At 46.6% G+C, this 22,509-nt stretch overlaps 1 protein-coding gene across 1 annotated transcript in view; it reads right to left on the bottom strand.

Annotated features, from left to right (window-relative positions):
• The window catches only part of RAPGEF3 (Rap guanine nucleotide exchange factor 3), a 764,587-nt gene that overhangs the window by 155,863 nt on the left and 586,215 nt on the right, over positions 1-22,509 (bottom strand). Inside the window, exon 22 of the mRNA XM_069653198.1 lies at positions 849-939. Within this exon, the coding sequence (XP_069509299.1) occupies positions 849-939 (91 nt within the window). The remainder of the gene's footprint in view (positions 1-848; positions 940-22,509) is intronic.

The raw sequence follows: 22,509 nt of genomic DNA, 5'->3' as shown, positions 1-22,509 counted from the left end.
AATGGTCATTTTAATTTTATTTATCATTATGTCTATAGTTCCAAAGAACATTTACATAATAACACAGAATTATTCAAAGGAAACATATATCAATACATTTTATGCAAACAATCTACAATATCTTAGTATGACAATACAACATCAACTTGATTAAATAACACACACATTAGTCATAAAAACCATGACAAGCAAGCATCATTGTAATGTGCACGCACTGGATAAAGAGACGAACTAGCTGCTGATAATTCCTTAAAATTGGAAAAGTCAACTGAGAGCTGCTTTCTTAGCTTTCCCGTGCCTAAAATTCCTTTCCGTCCATTATGAAGTGCAACATACATTGATTTATCTTCCAAATTCGGACAATAAGACACTTTTAATGGTAATCTGGATATATTTAGCATTCTCGAAATTATGAATTGAATTGATTGTTGTGATTTTAATCAACAGCTGGCATCTTTTATTGTATTTTGCTGTTGTTGTAAATGTGTGTATGCAGTTATTAATATGTGTTCTATAATTGTGCTTTTTTAGGTTATTGTTACCAAAGATGACGCTAATGATCAAACAAGCTGAGTTTGTGCAATTCAAAAGTTATACCCAACCATACACATATTCTGATTCTTTGGATTGTTCCATGGGCTGTTCTCTATGTGTTAATTTAGTAGTCGTAACCAAAGTTATTCTCTCGGTTCCAGGGTCTCCACTGCCAGTGCTCATTTCCTCCTCTTAGGATGCTCCTCTATTGATTGCTCTGCCAAAATGTGGTACTAGTAGGAGTGCAGACACACATCCTTCCTTCACAGTATGTTATGCCGATTTCCATTTAAGAATAAGACATAAAACCCTACCTCCCAGGTCCTGGCAAGTCGGCTGACGGCACAGTTACTGAGCCCGAACATCACAGCAAAGAATGAATTGAGGTTCTTCTGTTCTTTTAGGCTTAATTAAAAACACAAAAAACAAAAAATCAGACTCTTTACAGATAAAACAATGAATCTAAAATAATTATGTGCCATAGATATGACAGAAGACATACTTTTTTTTTTAAACTTTGTTTATTGAGGGGATCAATTCACAGTAAGACAGTTCTCATAAACAGTACAGTATAGCATATGTATAATATCGACAATGGCATATATCTGTGGCAATAAAACAGATATCGTCACCTAAGGTGACGGGGTAGGTGTTACATCGGCATCGGACATCAAATCACATAAATACAAACGTAGTAGCGACCATATATCTTTAGGACGACAGGGTGTCGGGACTGATAAAACAAAGAGTTCCTCGTCATCGTTCACTATACACAAGTCTTTCAGGAAATTGGATCAGGTAGGCCCTGCAGTGGATTTCCAACATTTAAGTATGCAGCGTTTGGCAATAACACATGAGATGTTAAAAAGTCTCCTCGTGGTCTCCTTCACCTTCCCAATGTCACCAAGCAGGTATTTTAGGGGGGACAGGGCGGCTGGGATCGCCGTTATCTCCTCAAGGAGCTCAGCCACTTCTCGCCAAAAGTTCGCAATAACAGGGCACGACCAATACATATGATATGCCCCAGCATCAGGAGCGCCACATTTCAAACATGTCCCTGTGCAACCCTCCACAAACTTAGCCAGTCTAGCCGGGGAGTAATATAGCTGTTTTAGTATTTTAAATTGTATCAGTCGGAGTCCAGAGTTCATGGAGACCAATTTGGTGAGTTGACAATATCGGGCCCATCTCATGTCATCGATCTGAGTACCCACATCCCGCTCCCAGGTTTCTCTGATAGTATTTCGTGAGGGGGAGTGTGATTGCACCAGGGTGTATAACGACGAGATTCCCTTACCATGACCGTCGGTAGTCACCGTGGCTCTGAAACACTCATGTGCCTGGGGTTCTACCGGGAAGGAAGGCCATTTGGCAGCAAAAGCGGTTCTCATACAATAGTATTGAAGACGTTTAAGCTGACCCCCTCCCACCGCCCCCGTGAAATCTACAAGTTCACAAAACGTGCCATCAGGGAACATATCTCGTAACCTGAAGAGTTTATTCGGGTCCCAGGTTCACTGAAGGGCCCTGTCGAAGGTCGGGGAAACACTGGAGAAGTTCCACAGGGGTATATCTGGGTCATAGGGGACCTCCAGGCCAATTCTTTTATAGACCCTGAACCACACCCATGTAGTGACGTATACCGGGTCAAAAGGGCAGTTGTTACTATAGGTGGGGTTCAAAAGGACCGAGCGAATATCATTAGGGCGGACTGCATGCTTTTCGAGAAGAATGTGTGGGGCTGTGTCCTCGGGGTCAAACCAATGCTTTACGAATTGTGCCTGTACTGCTATGCAATACAATTCAAAATCTGGGGCCGCAATACCGCCCTGCAAGTATGGCTCCACCATTTTATCCCACCCCAACCTAGCAGTTTTACCGTTCCAAATAAAGGAAGATGCCAGTGACCCAAGTTTGACAAAAAAAGGGTTTACCGGGCCAGATCGGGATGTTATTGAAGAGATACAGGAGTTTGGGTAATACTACCATTTTAAGTAGGGCCACTCGGCCGTATAGGCACAGAGGGAGATTAGCCCATAGGTGGAGCTTGGTCGAAAGGGTGAGAAGTAGTTCGCCGTGATTGTGTGAGTGCATCAACTGTCTATCTCTAGCCACCATTATTCCCAGGTATCTCACCAGCGTGGGGGCAGGCTTAAACCCTGTGATGCAAGATAGGTCACCTGTATTAGGGGTCAAAGGAAAGATTTCAGATTTGGGGACATTGATTTTATATCCCGAGTATTCCGAGAACTTGTGTATGTCAGCCATAATGTGTTGCACATTCTCATGTGGGTCCCGGACATACAACAGTGTATCGTCCGCATACAGAGATATGATCTGGGGAGGGCCAGTCATCCTGAGTCCTCTATGCGAGTGGTGTTGACGAATATATTCCGCCATTGGTTCAATAGTGAGGGCAAAGAGAATGGGGGAAAATGGGCAGCCCTGCCTGGTCCCCCTGTGCAGATGGAAATAAGGGGACAGGGTGTTATTGGTTAGGACCTTGGCGAATGGTTTAGTATATAGCAGCCGAACGCATTTAATAAAATATGGTCCAAGTCCAAACCTCTCGAGTACAAGGAAGAGGTATGTCCAGGAGACGGAATCAAAGGCCTTTTCGACATCGAGGGCCACTACGGCCGCCCTTGCCGCCGGGTCTATTTGCGCCAGCACATTGAACAGTCGTCGAAGGTTTAAAGCTGTGGATCTAGTAGGTATGAAGCCAGCTTGGTCAGGGTGGACCAGGATTGGCATGTATGGAAAGAGCCTGGTGGCCAGTACTTTAGCGAAGATTTTCGCATCGGTATTGATTAGGGAGAGTGGCTTGTAGGAGGCTATATCTTGTGCTGGTCTACGTGGCTTCAGAAGGACCGTAATAACTGCCTCACGCATCGAGCCCGGAAGGACACCACAATTCATGGCCTCCTCCCATACTTTCAGTAACAGTGGGGCCAATACGCCTTGAAATTCCTTATACAGTTCAGCAGTCAGGCCATCCGAGCCAGGGGCACGGCCACCAGATAAAGATTTAATGGCCTTGTTTAGTTCTTCAATAGTCACGGCTTGATCTAAAATGTTTCGCGTTGTTTCAGTGAGTGTTGGGAGATCAAGGAAGTCTAGATATCTGAACGTGTCTTCCCTGGTTTTAACATCATGATCAGAGTATAAAGCGGAGTAAAAATCAGCAAAAGTGGTGTTTATATCACATTCTTTATTGACCGTGACCCCAGCCGGGTTCTGAATACTAGCGATTGGATTAAGGTGCCTATCTGTTTTAAGCATGTTGGCCAGAAATCTCCCCGCCCTATTGCTCTCCCTGTATCTACGGGCCTTAGCCGGGGCAGCCATGTACAAAACTTCCCTATTGGCTAGTTCATTAAATTCCTTGATTGAAGCGTGTATCTTAGACAGGGTTTCCTTGTTCAATGTGGCACTATATTCCGTCTGTAGTGTATCTATTGCGGCTTCAGCCACACCCAGTTCCCTCCTCACCGCTCTCAGCATACCTGTAGATTTACCCAGTATAGTACCCCGGACCCAAACCTTGAATGCCTCCCACAGGATAGCATAGGTGCTCACCGAACCCTCGTTCAACTCCAAAAACTCCTCGATTTCAGTATTTAATGCCTCACAGATATTGGGGTCCCTAAGGATTGCAGAGGGCATCCTCCACCTTTTAGCCGGAGGTGGGGAGTCACCCAGGCTGATGTCCAGTGTTATCTGCGAGTGGTCTGAGAGTGTGCGGGGGTGTATTGCACAGTCATTGATCTCAGCGGAGAGGGACGAGTTAATAAGCCAATAATCTATACGAGAGTGAGAGTCGTGAACAGATGAGTAGAAAGTGAATTTCCTCTCAAGTGGATACAACGTGCGCCATGCGTCAATTATGTTAGTCTGTACCATCATCTGTTTAACGGCAAGAGCCGCTTTGGACGGGGCCCTGGGGGACGTAGATGAGTGGTCCAAGGAGTGATCGAGGATCATATTGAAATCTCCGCCCCATATTATTTGCGCATCTATCGATGTGGACATCATGTCAAGGATTGCGCGATAAAATAGCAGGTCATCAATATTAGGACCATATGTATTAATCAACAGGATTTGCCGTCCCGCCACCTCCCCCCATACCAACACGTATCTACCCAAAGGGTCTATTTTACTAGCAAGATACCTTAAGCACAGCTTGGTGTGTATAAGCGTCAGGACTCCCCTGGATTGTGTTGAATGTTCTGTGAAGTACATATGTGGGCCCCACCATGGAAGGAATTTATTGTTGATACTCCCCATCGCATGTGTCTCCTGTATCAGGAGGATATGGGGATCATGGCGTGAAATGTATGCAGCAATTTTCCTTGCCTTGACTGGGTTGTTGAGACCCCGAATGTTCCAAGAAAGTAGTCGAATGTTCAACCCACCCTTAGCCTGCGACATAGCTTATCAAAGGGGGAATTTGCCAAGCATGGCGCCACTGTCTCAAGTTTTGGAAGAGTCTCGCTGAAGAACAGTGCCCTGGTTTTAACTTTATAACATCCCAACCATGCCTGGCAGAGCACCAGGACAAACTCTTACCCGCTTCCCCTTCCAACCCCCATCCGCATCATCAACCCCAACCCGATGATGTATCCCATCAACCATAACTTGGGAAGTCTCCTGGGGGTGTGAGCTGTACTCACGTGACCGAACACCATGTGTGGGGGCTCACGGCCCTACAACAATATATGGTGGACAGGGCCACCTCGCCATCGACGGGTTATCAAACTTATGGTAAGGCAGTGTAGAGCAAGTCCCTTCAGCCAGCATGGTCCTCCTGTTCCGGCACCCGCCGGGGCGGCAGGTTACGGTTAGCTTCCCGATTCCCTGGGTGAAGGGGGATTGAGGCCTCGACGTACATCATGGCCTCCGTAGGATTGTCGAAAAAGTGTGCGCGGCCTCCGTGTTGGATGCACATTTTAGCCGGGAAGACAAGCGCATATGGGATCTGGCGTAGTCTCAGCTGTCTCTTGACCGGTTCGTAGGATCTTCTCAGTGTCTGCACATTGGTCGAAAAGTCCGGATATATGTGTATCCTGTTTTCTTCGTAATACAGGGATCCTTTTTCTCTGGAAAGCCTCAAGATAGCGTCTCCATCTCTATAATTCAGAAGTCGGGCAATGATCGTGCGGGGCGGTGCTCCAGACTTAGGAGGGGAGGCCAGGGTGCGATGGGCCCGCTCCACGAGGAAATGATCGGAGAAAGCATCGGGGCCCAGGAGGGATTTCAGGAGGTTTTCCACATGGCGCTCCATAGAGCCCTTACCAAAGGATTCGGCTACTCCGACCAGGCGGATATTGTTTCTCCTGGAGCGAGATTCCAAGTCCTCGCACTTGTTCAGGGTTTTCTGCAGGTCTCCCTTCAACTGGGCGATATCACGGCTATGTTGTGCTATCGAGTCCTCATTAACTCCAATCCTGTTCTCCGCCTCCGTAGTGCGAGCACTTTCCTTATCAACCCTAGCCTTCAAAGAGCTGATCATGGCCCCTATGTCGTCCAGTTTGATGTTCACGGCCAGGAATCCACTTTGGACCATCGTTAGTAGTTTGTCCACTCTCACATCCATTGGAGACTCCAGCTGGCTGCCCGAGGGCTCAGCGGGTGTCTCGGCAGGCCCATACGGCTGGGAGTTGGCAAAGGAGTCGATCGGACCAATTTTCTTGGAGCCCATACTTTTTTTCTCGCTGCGCCCCATGTGTCAACTCTATTGGGTTGCGTTGCGTCTGCCCACGCTCTAGCGCCCAGTGATAGGTAGTGGTTGGCGATTGTTGGCACTTAGGAGTGTGGCGTACACCGCTTATGAGTATATAAGAGAAAGGCACCAGGGCACCCACCTTATGATGTTATCGGCAGGCCCCAGCGAGTGAACGCAACCGGCCCGCTGCCGTCGACAAGGTCCGACCCGGCGGTCAGTCAAGGATCAATCCGCAGGGCAATAGCGGCACAGGGAACGGAATGACAATCCCGACGAAAAGAGCAATGTTCCGTCCGGACCAGGCGTGCAGTGTATTGTATTGTTTATTTATTTATAGAGTGCGCCTGGCCGTTAAGCAACTGGGCGCTTGCAGAAAATAAATCTTGGGTTACAGGTACATGAATAAGTTACATTTCTTATGTTACAGGATCATATATTACAGGATCATATATCAAGCATTTCTTACTTACATGTGAGATATGTTACATATATCAAGCCTTATTTGTGTTGCAATGTCGGATGATTTACATGAAAGATCTGTTACAGTTACAAGTATTTACAATAAATATACAGAGTATTTGGTGCAGTTGGGGCATTTAGCGGTTGTTGGTGTTAAGCCAGAGTTTAGCGTTAGCTTTGAACACATGGAAGGAAGGGGCGGCTCTAAGTGCATCTGGGATGGAGTTCCAGAGCTGCGCTGCTAGAACCGGGAACTTGGACCCACCAGTTCTTTTCAGTTTAAAGTTGGGGACTTTGATCTTATTTGAGAGGGCCTTTCTGATGGGACGTTCAGCCGTATGCTTAGTGAATTTTTCTGTCAGGTATGCAGGAGCTTTGTTGTTCAGACAATTGTGTGTAATGTTCAGAGTTTTGAATTTGATACGGTCATTGATGGCCAACCAGTTGACGGCTCTTCTATGGACAGATATGTGTTGTCCTTTGGGGATTCCTAGGGCTGTTCTAAGGGCATTGTTCTGCAGGGTTTGGAGTTTGTTAATGTTATGTTTACTGGTGCCTAGGTACAGTGCATTACAGTACTCTAATTTAGAGAGGATGAGGGCTCGCGCTATGGTGGTGCAGCTATCTGTGGAAAGGTATGGTTTGCAGGCGTGGATGAGTTTGCAGGTGTAACTGGTTGCTGAGGCTGTAGCATTTACTTGCTTGTCGAGGGTGAGAGCTGAGTCTAAGTAAAAACCTAAGGTTTTAACTTCTTTGGCTACCTTGATTTTGATGCCATCAATCGTGATGGAATTGTATAGCTGGGGTAGTTTGTTCAGTTTATTGGTAGACCCGATGATTAAGAGCTCAGTCTTATCGTCGTTAAGGCATAGGCCATGTGTGGCCATCCAGGTTTGGATGATTTGGTAAATTTTGTTTATGAGTCTGGTGTCTTTTTCATAATCACCTTGGATTGGGATAAGAATCTGGGTATCATCGGCGTAGTTGGTATATGAGACCCCTAGTTTGTCCAATATATCAAAGAGAGGCTGTCAAGTTGGGAAGCCCGATAGGGCCGCGTACCTGATGTCTTGGTGGTCGATCTCGCAGAGGTCGCCAGTCTGGAGCCCGTGAAAAGATGAACTAGTGGCACGAAGAACCAGCCTCTCCACCACCCAAAATTGGAACTGGGTGGAGGATGGACCGACCCCCAATGTCACGAAAAGCACTCTCCTGATTAACGTGACAAAGGGACTGTGCAAGCACAGACAGGTGAGGCCATTGTCCTGGTGAAGATCGCTGGCAAGATGAAGTCCGATGACAATTACTCCGAGAGCTTAAGTACTGCAGCAGTAGTCAAAAATGTCCGGCGCGGCAAGAAAGGTCTACAACGCAGAAAGAAGAGATCTTGGCAGGTGCTGGTGGTTCCGACAGTCCACAGGATCAGATTCAGGAGTTGGCCAGACAGGAATGAGGGGGACCAGATATAACTTGCAGACTGGCCCAATAAGGAGCTGAGTAGGCGGAACCAGGGTGGACCCGGGAGAGTTGCTGGCTGGCCCAGGGTGGACCCAGGTAGGGGAATGCAAGCAGGCCCAAGGTGGGACCCAGGTAAGAAGCTGATAGGCCCTGGACAGGACCCAGGTAAGTAGCTGGTAAACCCAGGACAGGACCCAAGTAGGGGTAAGCAGGCAGGCCCAGGGCAGGACCCAGGTAAGTAGCAGGCAGGCCCAGGACAGGATCCAAATAGGTGTAAGAAGGAAGACCCAGGACAGGATCCAAGTAGGGGTAAGCAGGCAGGCCCGAGACTGGACCCAGATAAGTAGCAGGTTGGCCCAGGACAGGACCCAGGTAAGTTGCAGGTAAACAGGACAACGAAGCGAAGCGAAGCAAACCGCGTTGAGAAGCGGGTTGCATCGATTCGCAGCCTCTTTTGTGGGTCGCCGGCGCCTGAGAGGCTTGGAACGCAAGCCGCTTCGTCTCCGGGCACCGGCGAAACCACAACGAGGCCTGGAAGGCAAGCCCTTCCGAGGAGGCGAGCCCAGTCCACGGCGCATGCGCGGAACCGAGACAGAGGTCTCCCGCGCATGCGCCGTAGACCACCGGCCCAAACACCAAACGCTCCTCCCCTGGTGAGTCCCCAGACGCGATCGCGCGGGTAGACTCGCCAGGAGGAAAAGGGAGCGGCAGACCCCGGTCTCCCACGTGACATGACAGAGGCTTTGTAAAAATATTGTATAACGTAGGGGAAACACATGACCCTTGAGGGACTCCGCAGGTGATGGGGACTGGATCCGCTGCTGATGAAGGTGAGACGACTCTTATGGTTCTCTGGTCCAGGAATGAATTTATCCATGCCGTGGATTTAGTAGAGAAGTTGGCTGCCGATTTGAGGTGATTGCAAAGTACCATGTGATCTACCAGGTCGAAGGCAGCTGATAGGTCTAGGAGTAGGAGAATAGAGACATCTCCTCTGTCTTTGCGCTCATCTAGTTGGTTTTTAAGATCAAGGAGAGCCGTTTCGGTTCCATGTCTTGGCCTAAATCCTGATTGTCTTGCCCCTAGTAGATTGTTGGTCTCCAGATAAGCTTGGATCTGAAGATATGCAGCTTTATCTAAGATTTTAAGGAGGAACAGGACAGTTGTTATGGGCCTATAGTTCGTTGGGACATTGGGGTCCAGGTTAACTTTTTTTTAGGAGAGGTAGTATCCAGGCGTCTTTAAGGTTTGTTGGCACAGAGCATGATTTAAATGAGGAGTTAATAAATGATGCGACGAAGGGGGCTAGTTCATGTGCAGCCTCTTTAATAATTGGGGCAGGACAGGTGTACCCAAGGCATCGGGACGGTTTCAAGGACAAGATGATGTTCTTTGTTTCTGCAGTAGAGCTGGCTCTAAAGCTAAATTGGTTAGGGGGTTTAGTTTGGTTGCTGGCAAGTTCCTGGAGGATGGTTTCTTGCGTAGAGAGGGCGATGCTGTGGAGGGCGGATTTTTTGGCTAGTATTTTGTCTTGTAACATTATGATTTTGTTGCATAGGGCTTTTTGAATGTTAGTGCACCAGGCTTTGTCTTTGGAGCAAGAATCTATGGGTGCAATTGGGGATTCTAATTCTCTCAGAATGGAGAAGATTTCCTTGGTATTCAAATTCGCTTTTTTGATTCTGTCATTAAAGGTCTCTTTTTTGCCTGAATGATTTGTTTTTTGTAGCTGTTAGTAAGGGCAGTGAGAAAGTTTTTGTTGTGGGAAGGGTTTTTTTCTCCAACAGGCTTCTGCATGTCGTTTCTCTTTGCTTAGGGCTTTTAGCGCGGGGGTGAACCAGGTGTTCAGATGGGCAATAGGTTTTGATTTAGTGGGTTTCAACAGCGCAATGGCGTCAATCGCCGAGTTGATGGTGGTGTTGTACAGGTCGACTAGATCGTTGGGGTTAGAGATCTGGCTAGAGCGATTAGTGATAGGTTGGATCAGGGGGAGGAGATTCGCAAGTGTTATATTTTTTTTGCAGCGGGTGAGGGCTGGTGGAGGCTGAGGTTTGGTAGATTCGGGTTGTGGAAGGTCTGAAATGGTCAGTGAGATCAGATAGTGATCTGTCCATATGCAAGGTTCAATTACCATTATGAGGGAAACGCAATTGATGTCTGCGACCCAGTCCAATCCAATGTGTTGCCTTTAGAGTGTGTAGGGCCGTTATTCCGAATAGTGAGGCCTGCTTCCCCAATAGTGTTAGCTATGGTGGAGGCATTGGAGTCTTTTAGGTCCTTGTAACCTAAGTTAAAATTGCCTAAAGGATGATTTGTGTTCCTGGTTTGGCATTAGTGTTTAATAAGGTGGTTAAGTCTTCTTCAAAGGTGCCTAGTGGGCCAGGGCCAGGGGGTCTGTAGATAAGGTGTATTGTGATGGTACGTGTAGCAGAGATTTCTAGTTTTAGGGAAAGTAATTCAGCTGACGGCATAGTGAGGCTGTCTATTTCTTTGATGGTGAGGTTGGCTCTGCAGATAAGAGCTATGCCTCCTCCTTTGGAAGTTTCCCTGTCTTTTCTGAAGACGGTGAAGTTTGGGGGTATGGCTATCATGAGGGCAGGGCCAGCAGCTTTGTGTAGCCATGTTTCGGTAACTGCTAGGAAATCAAGTTGGTTACAGGTGATGATGTCAGCAATTTCCGAGGCGTGGGCTGTTAGTGATCTAGCGTTGATGAGACCTCCCTTGAGGTTTTGTTTTATTTCGGTGTTATTGCTAGTGTGGACTTTGTTGGGCAAAGTTTCAGAGGATTTGGTGCAAGGGGTTTGATTGCAGCTAGGTTTCCTTGTGTGCATGTTACGGCTGGTGTGTTTGAGCCTTCTTAGTGTGGCTAAGAGGTAGGTGTGCACTTGGTGGTATGGGAAGTCTGGTGCCTAGTCTGAGGTTCCTTAGTCCGGTGGGACAGGCTTAACTCTGTTGGGTCTGGGCGAAGGGCGCAGGCTGTTTGGGTAGTCTAGTGCCAAGTCTAGAGTTCCTTAGTCCGGCAGGACAGGCCTTATTCAGTTGGGTCCAGGTCAAGGGAGCAGTCTGTTTAGGTGGTGACTGTGTGTACATCTTTCTGGTTGGTTCCCTTCCTGTAGTCAGAATGTGGCGAGGGGCTGCCGTAAAGGCTAAGGCAGAAAGTGTAGAGAGTATGGCTAGGTAGCCAATAGATGTGTTGGGCATGAGAGATGTCATAACGGTGTTTGTTGGCAGGTTATCTTGTGGTAGTCTGATGTTTAGTAGTCTTATAATCTAAGTGTGTAGAGTGCAGATAGGTTCGCCTAGATTCAAGATTCGCTATACGGACTAAAATCCATGACTTAGAGTCATTAACAACGTGCCTGGCAGGCGACCAGAGGGTCTTGAATAGGTCACAGGGTACAATGGCAAGCGGCCGGGAGGGTCTCAGATCCTTCTCCTGGGTTTTATACCCAGGAGAAGGATCGAGGGCCAACAGGATATATCCACCGGCAACTCAGAAAGGCGCCAGCACCCCCGGCCATCGCGTGATTTCTCCTGGAGCTGTGGGCCGGATACGCCTCCGCTGCATTCACGGTATAAGTTTGCAGTCCGATTTCTCAGGATTGAGCCGGCGTTTCTACATGAAAATCGGTGGAGTGATGCCGCAGGCTCTCCACCGCCGAATGCAGGTGTTTATTGGCGTGCAGGCGGCCCCGAACAGGATTCATTTATAATAGGATATGTTACGGGCCGGAGCTCTCCCCTCAGGCGGCCATCTCCCTTGTGTGCAACAGCCCCCCTAGAAGACATACTTGTTAATTAAGTTAATTGATTATCCATGGTTGTCCGCGGTGTATCCATGGACAACCCTGGACAAAGTCCTTGTATATCCATGATTTAGTCCATGGTTTACTATTGACAACCACAGATGGTAAATGGCTCATGGACAGACTATAGTCATCCACAATCTGTTGGTGTACTGATATTATTGGCATGCATGGTTGTACATTATCCTACAGATATTTAATAACCATGGACAGCCATGGACAATGGTAATATTTTTTATTAATTGGACATTTGTATGGTGCCTATACACAGATGATGTCCATGGTACTGTGGACACACAGCTTTCCCTGATCCTGAAGAGTTTAGCTAACCAAACATGACTATAGACATGGGCATTTGAATGGCATGGTATTTCTGTATACCCTGTGTTTATTTTACTTGTGGATTGTCAACAATTAGTGGTTCAAAATGAAAACCATGTAAATCTCTGGATGATCATGGTTAGTAATAGGCAACCCACAAGACTCAAAGTCCAGGTAGTATTTGGTAGAAACAGCCACTCCCTCATGACATTTGCCTGTCCACAATACTAGAGTATTTCATCCTGACAAACTACATCTGATTATGCAGACACCCTGAAAAACAATGAAAACAGAACATTTCTGACAGATCAGGATTTTGTGTTGATTAGCAAGTCACTGTGCAGTGTAGATGCACATCATCGAAGCACTCTAAAAATATCCGGATGACAAAAAAATGAATAGTAATAAGAAATCAACAGTGACACACAGAAACAAAACATGCCTATGTGCACTGTGAACTATTGTAGCTATGTATTATTCATGCTAGAATTAAAGCAGAACTCACTTTAACTGCAAAAAGTCTTTTGGGTATTGTGACGAATCTAGCAATATCGTCGCTGATTATCTGGTGGGAAGCTTCTCATACGTGCCCAGGGAAAGGCATAAACTAACTGACTTTGACCCGGGGGTGGCTGTCTGCAGGACGGCCACATAGGGGACGACAAACTCGAGAGAGGCAGACAACCACTGGATGAAAATACTCTTGCAGTCACAACTCCTACTGACACTTGTGTGCATCTGCAACATACCTACATGGCTTATTTCTGGTATCTAGTTAAAGAATTCCCAGGTTTTCTCAGCCAACTACCTTACTTACCCCACTCCCTTTTTTTAGTACTGAGATGAGGAAGAGGGATAGAGCAATGACGATGACCAGAAGCGGGAAGCTTCTTTGGAAAATGTTGAGCAATGCTAGGAAGTTTAAAGCTGACACAACTGACCAAAATGAGAGCGAGGCAGAGACTGAAACTGTTGGTAACTTGTTCTGATGCCGGTCGGAACGCTGAAGATGAACAGACTATAAAAAGCAGTACGGAGGCTGACAGGAAGAGCGTGCAAGGAGACCCAACTGAACGAAGCTCACTGAAGCTGCAAATTGCAGAAAAAGACCAAGCAAGGGCTAACTGGATGCACGCTAAGTCAGCAGACCGAAAAGGAAGGATAAGGAAAGACGTGAGGAACACCAAAGCTGCCTGGTAAGTCCAGGGCAAGCAAATGGGTTACTGGAGTGGTTGAATGTGAATGCCATTTCGCACTAACACTAAAGAAACTGATATGGATGCAAGCAATTCAGACAGGGTCGGCGACCCAATATTTGAAAAGAAGAGTTAAAACAGATAAAAACGTTGATGGAAAAGGGTTGGTGACCCAATATTGGAAAAACATATGTGGATGAAAGAGAGAGTGAATGGAGTACGGAAAAGCCCTGGCAGGTTAGTGAACCAGGAAAACAGTGAGTCTGGGACTCACACACAGAGGAAGATGAAGTGAAACAGTATTGTGATATCAACAGGTAGGATTGCCCATTAACCACCTTAAGCACTAGGGCCAATAATCATAATATTAACATATAAGGTGTGTCTAAGGTGGGCAATAAATGCACAACAACAATATACAAAAATATTCTCTTTACTGTATTTTTTTCCTAAAAATAGGCAATTCCCCAAACAAGCGTGTACATACATTTATATACACATGTATTCCACATTACATAAAGTAAAACCGTGACAATGACCAATGCTCGCCTTATGCATCAAAAAAGGGTAGTACCAGTCAACAATGCAAACAGTGGGTACATAAAAAGAAAAACTGGATTAATTAATTTTTACAGACAATAGGCCACACATGCTTAATGAAGCCTAATCAATATACCATCATTGATCTAGTGCATTTGTTTCGAAACCATTATGTATTCATCCCAATATTTATATGGGGCATCACAATAATCACAGTCTACTAGAAGAGATTTATTGAATGTAGGTCTTCTTGAAATGAGCTCTGGCAAGGACTTAGTAGATCTAGACCATGCCCTAGTTAACCCAAAACTCCGGGACAAAGGGGGGTTGTGGGGAGGGGCTGGTTTTCCTCATGTTTGAAAACAACTTTCGAAGAGGAACGTAAACCTAGAGTGAGAAGGGAAGTATATCTGAAATTGTGAAACAGTGACAAACGGATATAGGGAAGAATAATCCCCCTTTAAGGGTCAGTAAGAAAGTCGGAGGCGGCGTTGCACGCAATCAAGATGGCCACGTGATCGGAGTTCTCCGATCCCACGAAGATCCTCCAGTCAAATTAATCCTGTTCGGGGCCGAAGCTACATAAATTAAACTACCCGGCAGATGCCCAACAGCACACAGCATATCCAGGCCAACTTGGGCTGAGAAACGCAATGGCGTTGCCGAGTTCGCTGGACCTATTGAGAAGGCGGGTGGTCCTGCAGGCCGGCAGCCGCTGAGGAGTTCCGGGGGGAGCTGGAGACACGGCGCGGCTCCGCTGCTGCTGAAAGGCCATGAGGGGGAGCGGCGTGAGCCCTGGGAGTCTGCGGAGAGGTGCTGCATCTAGCCAGCTGATTGCGACGAAGGAGCCCCAATCTGTGCACAGACCCGGCCGTGGGACATTGGCCTGCCCCTGGCGCAGAGGACCCCTGCCAGCCCCAACTGCCACCCGGTGCGGTGCGTGCTCCGGTGGGTGCGGCCTTGGCGCAGAGACTCCAGCCTAACGCGGCCCCGTGAGCGGAGTGGCAGGGCAACGCAAGGGACAAAAGGTGAGCCGCGGGCACACTGGGGAACGAGAAGCGGCCTGCCAATAATACACAGGCGCACGCCCAAAGCTGTGGGACTCACAAGAATGGCAACAATATTTTATACGCTCCCACAATACGAGGGAGGACAGTCCATTTAAAGGAGAGCCAAACACCTATTGCTTATTTGAGAACCCATATACTGATGCTTGATGTGGGGAAGCCCAACAATACTTACTATAACAAGGAACCTATGACGCCGGATGCAGGGGCTGCACCTGGCTACAAACCATATTCCTAGGTGATTTGAACACGGGGACTGCTGGCTCTTGGCACTTCCAGTGATATCCCTACACCAATACAAACATTTCCCTTTGGCAAGACTGAGCACCCCTGAACTCCCTGTGATTAATACAGTTTCCCAGAAGCCATCACGCGGGGACAGTGGGACACCCAAGTGGTAGTGAGGATCATAGCTCCCTCAACAATATGGCACATTACAGGGAGCCTAAGATTTCAGGATAACGTACGCCACTGGATAGGCTGGGTCGTGGAGGGGCTCTTCCTTCAGGGGTCAACCAGCACATTCTGCAATCCGCTGTGGTGCTCTGAAGGCGGCACACACGTGGGGAAATAATATACCCACGGGGGAGGCACAGGCAACACTGCCCAGAGACAGGTCTCCCAAACGCCTCATCAACAAAGCCACCACCCTACAGAGAGCCTCACTGAGTAAGATCCAAGATAAATCTGGGGCTGACTGGCAAAAAACAACCTGCCCTGTATGCACTGCACTAGACCAATATAACTTTCACCCCAGAGTAGACGACAGGAGTACGCTGCCTACCCCAGCTAAATAACAGAAGCACATGAGCTGCCACAAGAAGAAAAACTCCTTTGCCAGCTCCCAATCCCACGGGATGCCCTCCACCACACTGGCAGGAGAGGACGTCCCGGGTGAGACATCACCGGAGGCAAGAGAAGATCGCCTCATGACTAGGGTCCAAAATGGCTTTCTGGCTGTTAACGTCAAACTTGATGACATTGTAGCAACAATTGGTTCCCTCAAAGCCAGGGTTGATAATGAAATCTCCCGCATCACTGAAGCCGAAAACAGGATAAGCACAAACGAAGATGCGTTAACTCAACATGGCCGTGACATAGCGCAATTGAAGGGGGAACTACGCAAAACTCAAACCAAATGTGAAGATCTCGAATCGAGTTCCAGAAGGAACAATATCCGCATTGTAGGTATTTCCTAGACCTTCTGTAAGGGCCCAATTGAGAGACACGTGGAGAGCATTCTGAAAACGCTTCTGGGCACAGATCTCTTCTCTGACCACTTCCTCATTGAACGGGCACACCGCACCCTTGCCCCGCCTCCCAAGCCCGGGGCACCACCCCATACGATTATTGCTCGTCTCCTCTACTACAGAGACAGAGATATGATCCTGAGAATGGCCAGGGAAGAGGGAACCTTACAATTTGAAGGAATTAGAGTACACATCTATCCTGATTTTTCGACCAGTGTCCAGGCACAGAGAAGATCCTATGAACAAGTTAAACTGTTAAACCTACGCCACGTCCCCTACGCTCTCATTTTTCTGGCTAAGCTGCATATTCAACATGGCGGAAGATCACATTTCTTCGAAAATCCGTCTGAAGCTACAGCATACATTGAGGCCTCCATCCCTCTTCCCCCCAAAGAGCGAGCAGAGCGAGCACAAGAACAGAACATACCGCTGAGACAGGAGGATGACGGACTTGACCCAGCCGATTGAATCAGGCCTACAACAATGCACTTGAATAAAGCGTGAGCACATCCAGTTGAAATGAAAGGCCCCAGCTGAAACCAGTCTATAAAGTTGGGATCGGAAGCCTCTGCACACAGAGGCCATGCAACTGCAACAAGCAACCCTCAGGAAAGTTCCACAGGTTATGGGGAAGGGGGTTACATCATTGGGTTGGGGTTGATGGTGCTGGAGGGGGTGGGAGTTGGGCACAGGATTTAGCCATAACTGGCAACTGTTCAAAATCAAGGAGTTTGGTTACGTCGAGCACAGCTACAAAGCCTGACAGCACACAAGAACTAAAGCACAGAATTGTGTTAAAAGGAGATTATGGCACGGGATAATGGTGGAATATCCATCAAACTCCTCTCATGGAATGTCCGTGGCTTTAATAACCTGATAAAGGCCCGGAAAACAGCGGCATACATTAACAGGCATAACACCCAAGTCATACTACTACAAGAAACTCACGCCCTAGGAGAGGTCTGTAAAAACTTTATCCTGCTGTGGGGGTCACTCAGATACTACACTGAATACTCATCCCACTCCAGGGGAGTTCTAACCCTGATACATCCGAATCTGGGTTTCTGTCTCCAGGACACCAAAATTTACGACCAAGGGAGATATGTATTGGTCTGGGGTGAGATTGGGGGACGGGGAGTGGTAATAGTTAACACATACGGGCCCAACATTGACGTCCCCGATTTCTACAGCACCATCCACGCCATGTTGATAACAGCAGATGACACAGTGGTGATCTGGGGGGGAGATTTCAATACTATCCTTGATACGAGCCTAGACCGACCCTCAACCTCTCACAGATCCCCAATGAACACGACAGATAATGCAACATGGTAGACATATGGAGGGGACTACACCCCCAAGAAAAACGTTTCACTTTCTACTCCTCAGTACACAATTCTAAATCCCGAATAGACTACTGGCTCATCAGCTCCACTCTTACTAATGCAGTCTCGAATTGTGAAATGTACCCCCGTGCTCTTTCCGATAATTCCCCAACATTCATGACACCACACCACGCGTAGACGCTGGAGAATGGCTCCCACCATCCTTAGAGACCCACATGTGTGCGAATCTTCACATTGAAACGGAGGAATTCTTTCAGTTTAACAAGGGATCTGTTGAATGCTACGCCACAGTATGGGAACCATTCAAAGTCTGGGTGAGAGGGGCTATCATGGCCAAGTCTACAGGCCTGCTGAAATCTGTTAGAAACAAACTATATACTATAGAAGCCAAACTCAAATTCCTTGACTACCACACACAGCAAGGAGGCCCTCTCTGACATACACACGACGTTAGGCGAATTTAATAAACTCGCTGAGAGGGAAGTCCAGTGTATGGCTGCCCCACCCTGTGCTCGAAGATATGGGGAAACCAATAAGGCCGGGAAATCCGTAGCCCAGATGCTTGAAGCTGAGGGAGGCCATGCCCCCATCATTGCCATTCAGATGCTCCACGATTCTATAAATCGCTATTTTCCAATCAAGACACAAAAACAAAGGAAGAGATAACAGAATATTTACATACACTTGATCTCCCAACCCTCACCCCAGAAACACAATCATTACTAGACACCCCCATAACATTAGAAGAAATAATAGAGGCAATCAAAGCACTAACTTCGGGTAGGGCCCTGGGATCAGATGGTCTGGGTGTAGAAATGTACAAGGAATTTAAAGACATGTTGGCCCCAGCTCTGTTAAAGGTATGGGAGGAGGCGATGGATAGGGGCATACTCCCGGATACTATGCATGAAGCAATAGCAACAGTCCTCCTCAAGCCCCGACGACCCCCACAAAACATGGGCTCATATAGACCCCTTTCACTTATCAATACAGATGCCAAGATATTTGCAAAAATTCTGGCGAACAGGTTATTGCCCTACCTGCCCATACTGGTTCATCCAGACCAGGCTGGATTCATACCAACTAGGTCCACTGCCCTGAATTTACATAGACTTTCGGAGTGATGGCACAAATAAACCCGAGTGCAAATGCGGTTGTAGCAACACTAGACACCGAAAAAGCATTTGATTCTGTCTTCTGGGCATATTTATTTCTGGTTCTCGAAAGATTTGGGCTGGGCGGATACTTTAGTCAACTGTGTCCGACTACTCTACACACGTCCCGGGGCGAGGGTATTGTCAAACAACACTATATCGTAACTGTTCCTGCTGGGCAGAGGCACTAGACAGGGCTGCCCCTTTTCCCTCCATCTTATTCGCACTCACAATAGAACCTATGGCCGAATACGTGCAGCAAAACCATGCACACAGGGGATTTAGGATGACGGGTACACCACAGATAATCTCCCTATACGCAGATGACACCCTTTTATCCATCCGAGACCCCGAGAACAACTTGGCTCCCATCATGTCAGAGATCGAGAGGTTCACCGAGCACTCAGGATAAAGGATTAATATATCTAAATCGGAGCTGTTACCACTCACCCCCAACACCAGAGACATGTCCAACACTCAAGGCTTTGGGTGGTCCCCCGTACGTATTCGTTATCTGGGGATCATGGTATCATGATACCATGATCTATACGCAGATAATCACATAGAACTACTGCAATCCCTTTCCACTAAATTACAACTTTGGACTAAACTCCCTATATCCCTTTACGGCCGAGTATCACTTTTTAAGATGGTAGTTCTCCCCAAATTGCTATATCTTTTCTGTAATATCCCGATTTGGTCTGGTAGAATTTCCTTCACAAAACTCAGCATTTTAACCACCACATTCATATGGGGAGGGAAGACGGCTAGGCTGAAATGGTCTAAGATGACTGAACCCTTTGCTAAGGGGGGGATCTCGGCACCAGATTACGAACTTTAATATTTGGCATCGCAGGCTCATTTTGCAAAACACTGGTTCGATCTGGAAGACACGGCAGCACATATACCCCTGGAAAGATATGCAGCATCCCCCTCAGATTTGCGAGCAATGATGTTCCACCCTAAACGAAAAGACTCATGTGAATATGACCCTGTAAGTACCACATCACAAGTCTGGTTCAAGATATATAAGAGAATTGATCTTACAACCCCATACGACCCAGAAATACCCCTATGGAATTTCCCAGGTAGAACACCCACTTTTGACATGACGCTACAGAACGCATGGGACCCCGGATAAACGATTCCAGATGCGTGACATGTTCCCGGGGGGCAAGTTCTGTGAACTAGCAGACTTCACTGAGGCAGTGGGAGGGGGATATCTTAAACAATTCCAATTCCATAAGATGAAAGCCGCCTTTACGGCCAAATGGCCGTCATTCCCAGCCGAGCCGACTGCCCATGAATGCATCTCGACCATGACGGAAGCTGGCGGCCAGAGGAAAAGCGTGTCAGTATTATATAACCTTATCCAAACGCACTCCAAGTCAAGCAATAACATTAAAATGACCTGGGAGCGGGATCTGGGGATGGAACCGGATGAGACTACTTGGTTTAGATATTGCCAGTTGACCAAACAGGTGTCCATTAACCAAGGGCTGCGCCTGATCCAATTCAAGGTATTGAATCAACTCCACTATACACCTGCTAAATTGGCCAAATCTGTTGAGGATCATTCTGGGAGATGTCCCAAATGCGACGCCCCCGAGGCAGACTCATTCCATATGTATTGGGCCTGCCCACCTGTAACAAAATTCTGGGGTGAAGTGGCGGAAATCCTCGAAGACATTACCGCAATTCCAGCCACACCCTCCCCCCGGAAATACTTATTTGGGGACATAGGCAAAGTGGCAGTCACCACTAGACATCTGTTTAATGTGGCATGTGTTGTGGCAAAGCATAACATACTAAAATGTTGGAAATCCAAGGAGGCCCCCAAGAGAACTGATTTCCTGAAGGACTTGTCAATGACAAATGAGAGTGAGGAACAATTCATTAAAAATGTCCCGTGGGTGTGCCGACCCAAAGACATATAGGCACTGTTCAGACTCTATTTATGTAATATGCTTTCAGAAGAAGAAAACTATACATCATCGCCTTGCTAAACATGTGTGAATGCTAAGTTATATGCGCAAAGTTATATGCACATCCATCAATGTTGTATGTATTGCTATAATGCTCTATTTGCAGTCAAGTTCTGTCTCGACGTAACTCTCTTTGAACAAAAATAAAAGTTTAAAAAAAATAAAGGGTCACTAAGAAAGTCACAATTACCCTGGCAGGAGAATACACCAGGGAGATAAAGAGACTTATGGAAGTACAAAGTGTGATAAATGTAACATTTAAGAGAATTGTGTATTTAAAGGAAGTTCAAGGGAAGACTCATCCCCCTTGACCACACTTTAACTGTAATAAGGGAAGTACAATGTATCAGGGGAAAGATGTATTTTTCCTATAACATGTGGAAGTAACAGTGAAGTGAAATACTGGGGGTAAACTTGAACTGTGCTAAGTGACGTACAAAGTACCCAGGGAAATAGGTAATTTTCTTACAAACTGGAAACATACAAAAACTGGAGAAACCCAAGGGAGAGGTTGTCTCCCTTTAAACTGAAAAGTAAAATATTGGAAGGAAGGTGAAACGTATGGGAGGATCCCCACCCATTTATTTAAGCTGTGGAACACTGTTGATCATCATCTGGAGGTGCCGGACAGACATTGAAAGACAAGAAGGAAACACAGGGGAAGGGAAGATCCCTTTCTTTAGTGGAACTTTATTCTGTTCTTTTCTGCACCTTAAAACTGTATATTTTGGAACTGTGAAAGAAAGCTAAAAGTGGATAGCCTCCAGAAATCCCCTTGTGCATATTATATTGAGTTTACAGTGTAAGGGTAAGGTAAGGGTTTTGGGACACAGGACGAAGGACATTCTTTTGTATGACATCCTGACACAGATGACCCTTAGTTTTTTTTGAGTCAGGAAAACTCAAACCTCAAAACATAACCTAGATAGGATGTCCCCCAAACCTCTTATGATTTTGATAAATAAAAGTCTATAGCAAGTTCCTAACATGCTACTCTGTCTAAGTCTCACGCTTGATTCCTTACAATATGCAAATACGCTCAGCACTGGGGACAGCTCTCTATCCTGGTATTAGAGGTCCGTGGTCTGCCCAGGGCATACAATTTATGCAACATGTCTGCATTTCAAACTAATTGCGTTAATAGAATTATGTAGATTAATTAGATTTTTAGAAGGTGCATAGGAATGGGATACTTGGCACTGGTCTGAAAGTAATTTTAACTTTAGAAGAATAAGGGTTCAGAGTTGGAATTTGCTTAAGAGTTGCTGGAAACCAGTATATGGAATTTTACTGCTAATAGAAATACACATTTTCCTTCCAAACATTAACACCCCTTAAATCTTAAAAATGAGTTACAAAATAAAGATGAGCATAATCCAAGATGCATATCCGTGGGTCCTGGACCAATCATTGTCAAAATGAATTGAGTTTATCAGGGCTGACAATATATGGCAATGGGAAGCTGCTGGTTGCCTGTCCTTGTGTAACTCTGTTACATGAACAGAGAACATGGATTCAATGAAAGACCAGCGAAATAATAACTGGGACAGACAAATCACGGATGATTTATGTGGTGGATCAAAAGAAGGACAATGACTCTGAGGACATTTCAATAATGTTTTTTATTAAAGAATAAATATATTGCCTAGCTGTCCCTACCTCTATGGG

This window comes from Ambystoma mexicanum, chromosome 3q, assembly GCF_040938575.1.
Source record: "Ambystoma mexicanum isolate Mex_15411 chromosome 3q, UKY_AmexF1_1, whole genome shotgun sequence".
NCBI lineage: Eukaryota > Metazoa > Chordata > Amphibia > Caudata > Ambystomatidae > Ambystoma > Ambystoma mexicanum.
This window is presented reverse-complemented; position numbering and strand designations above follow the sequence as displayed.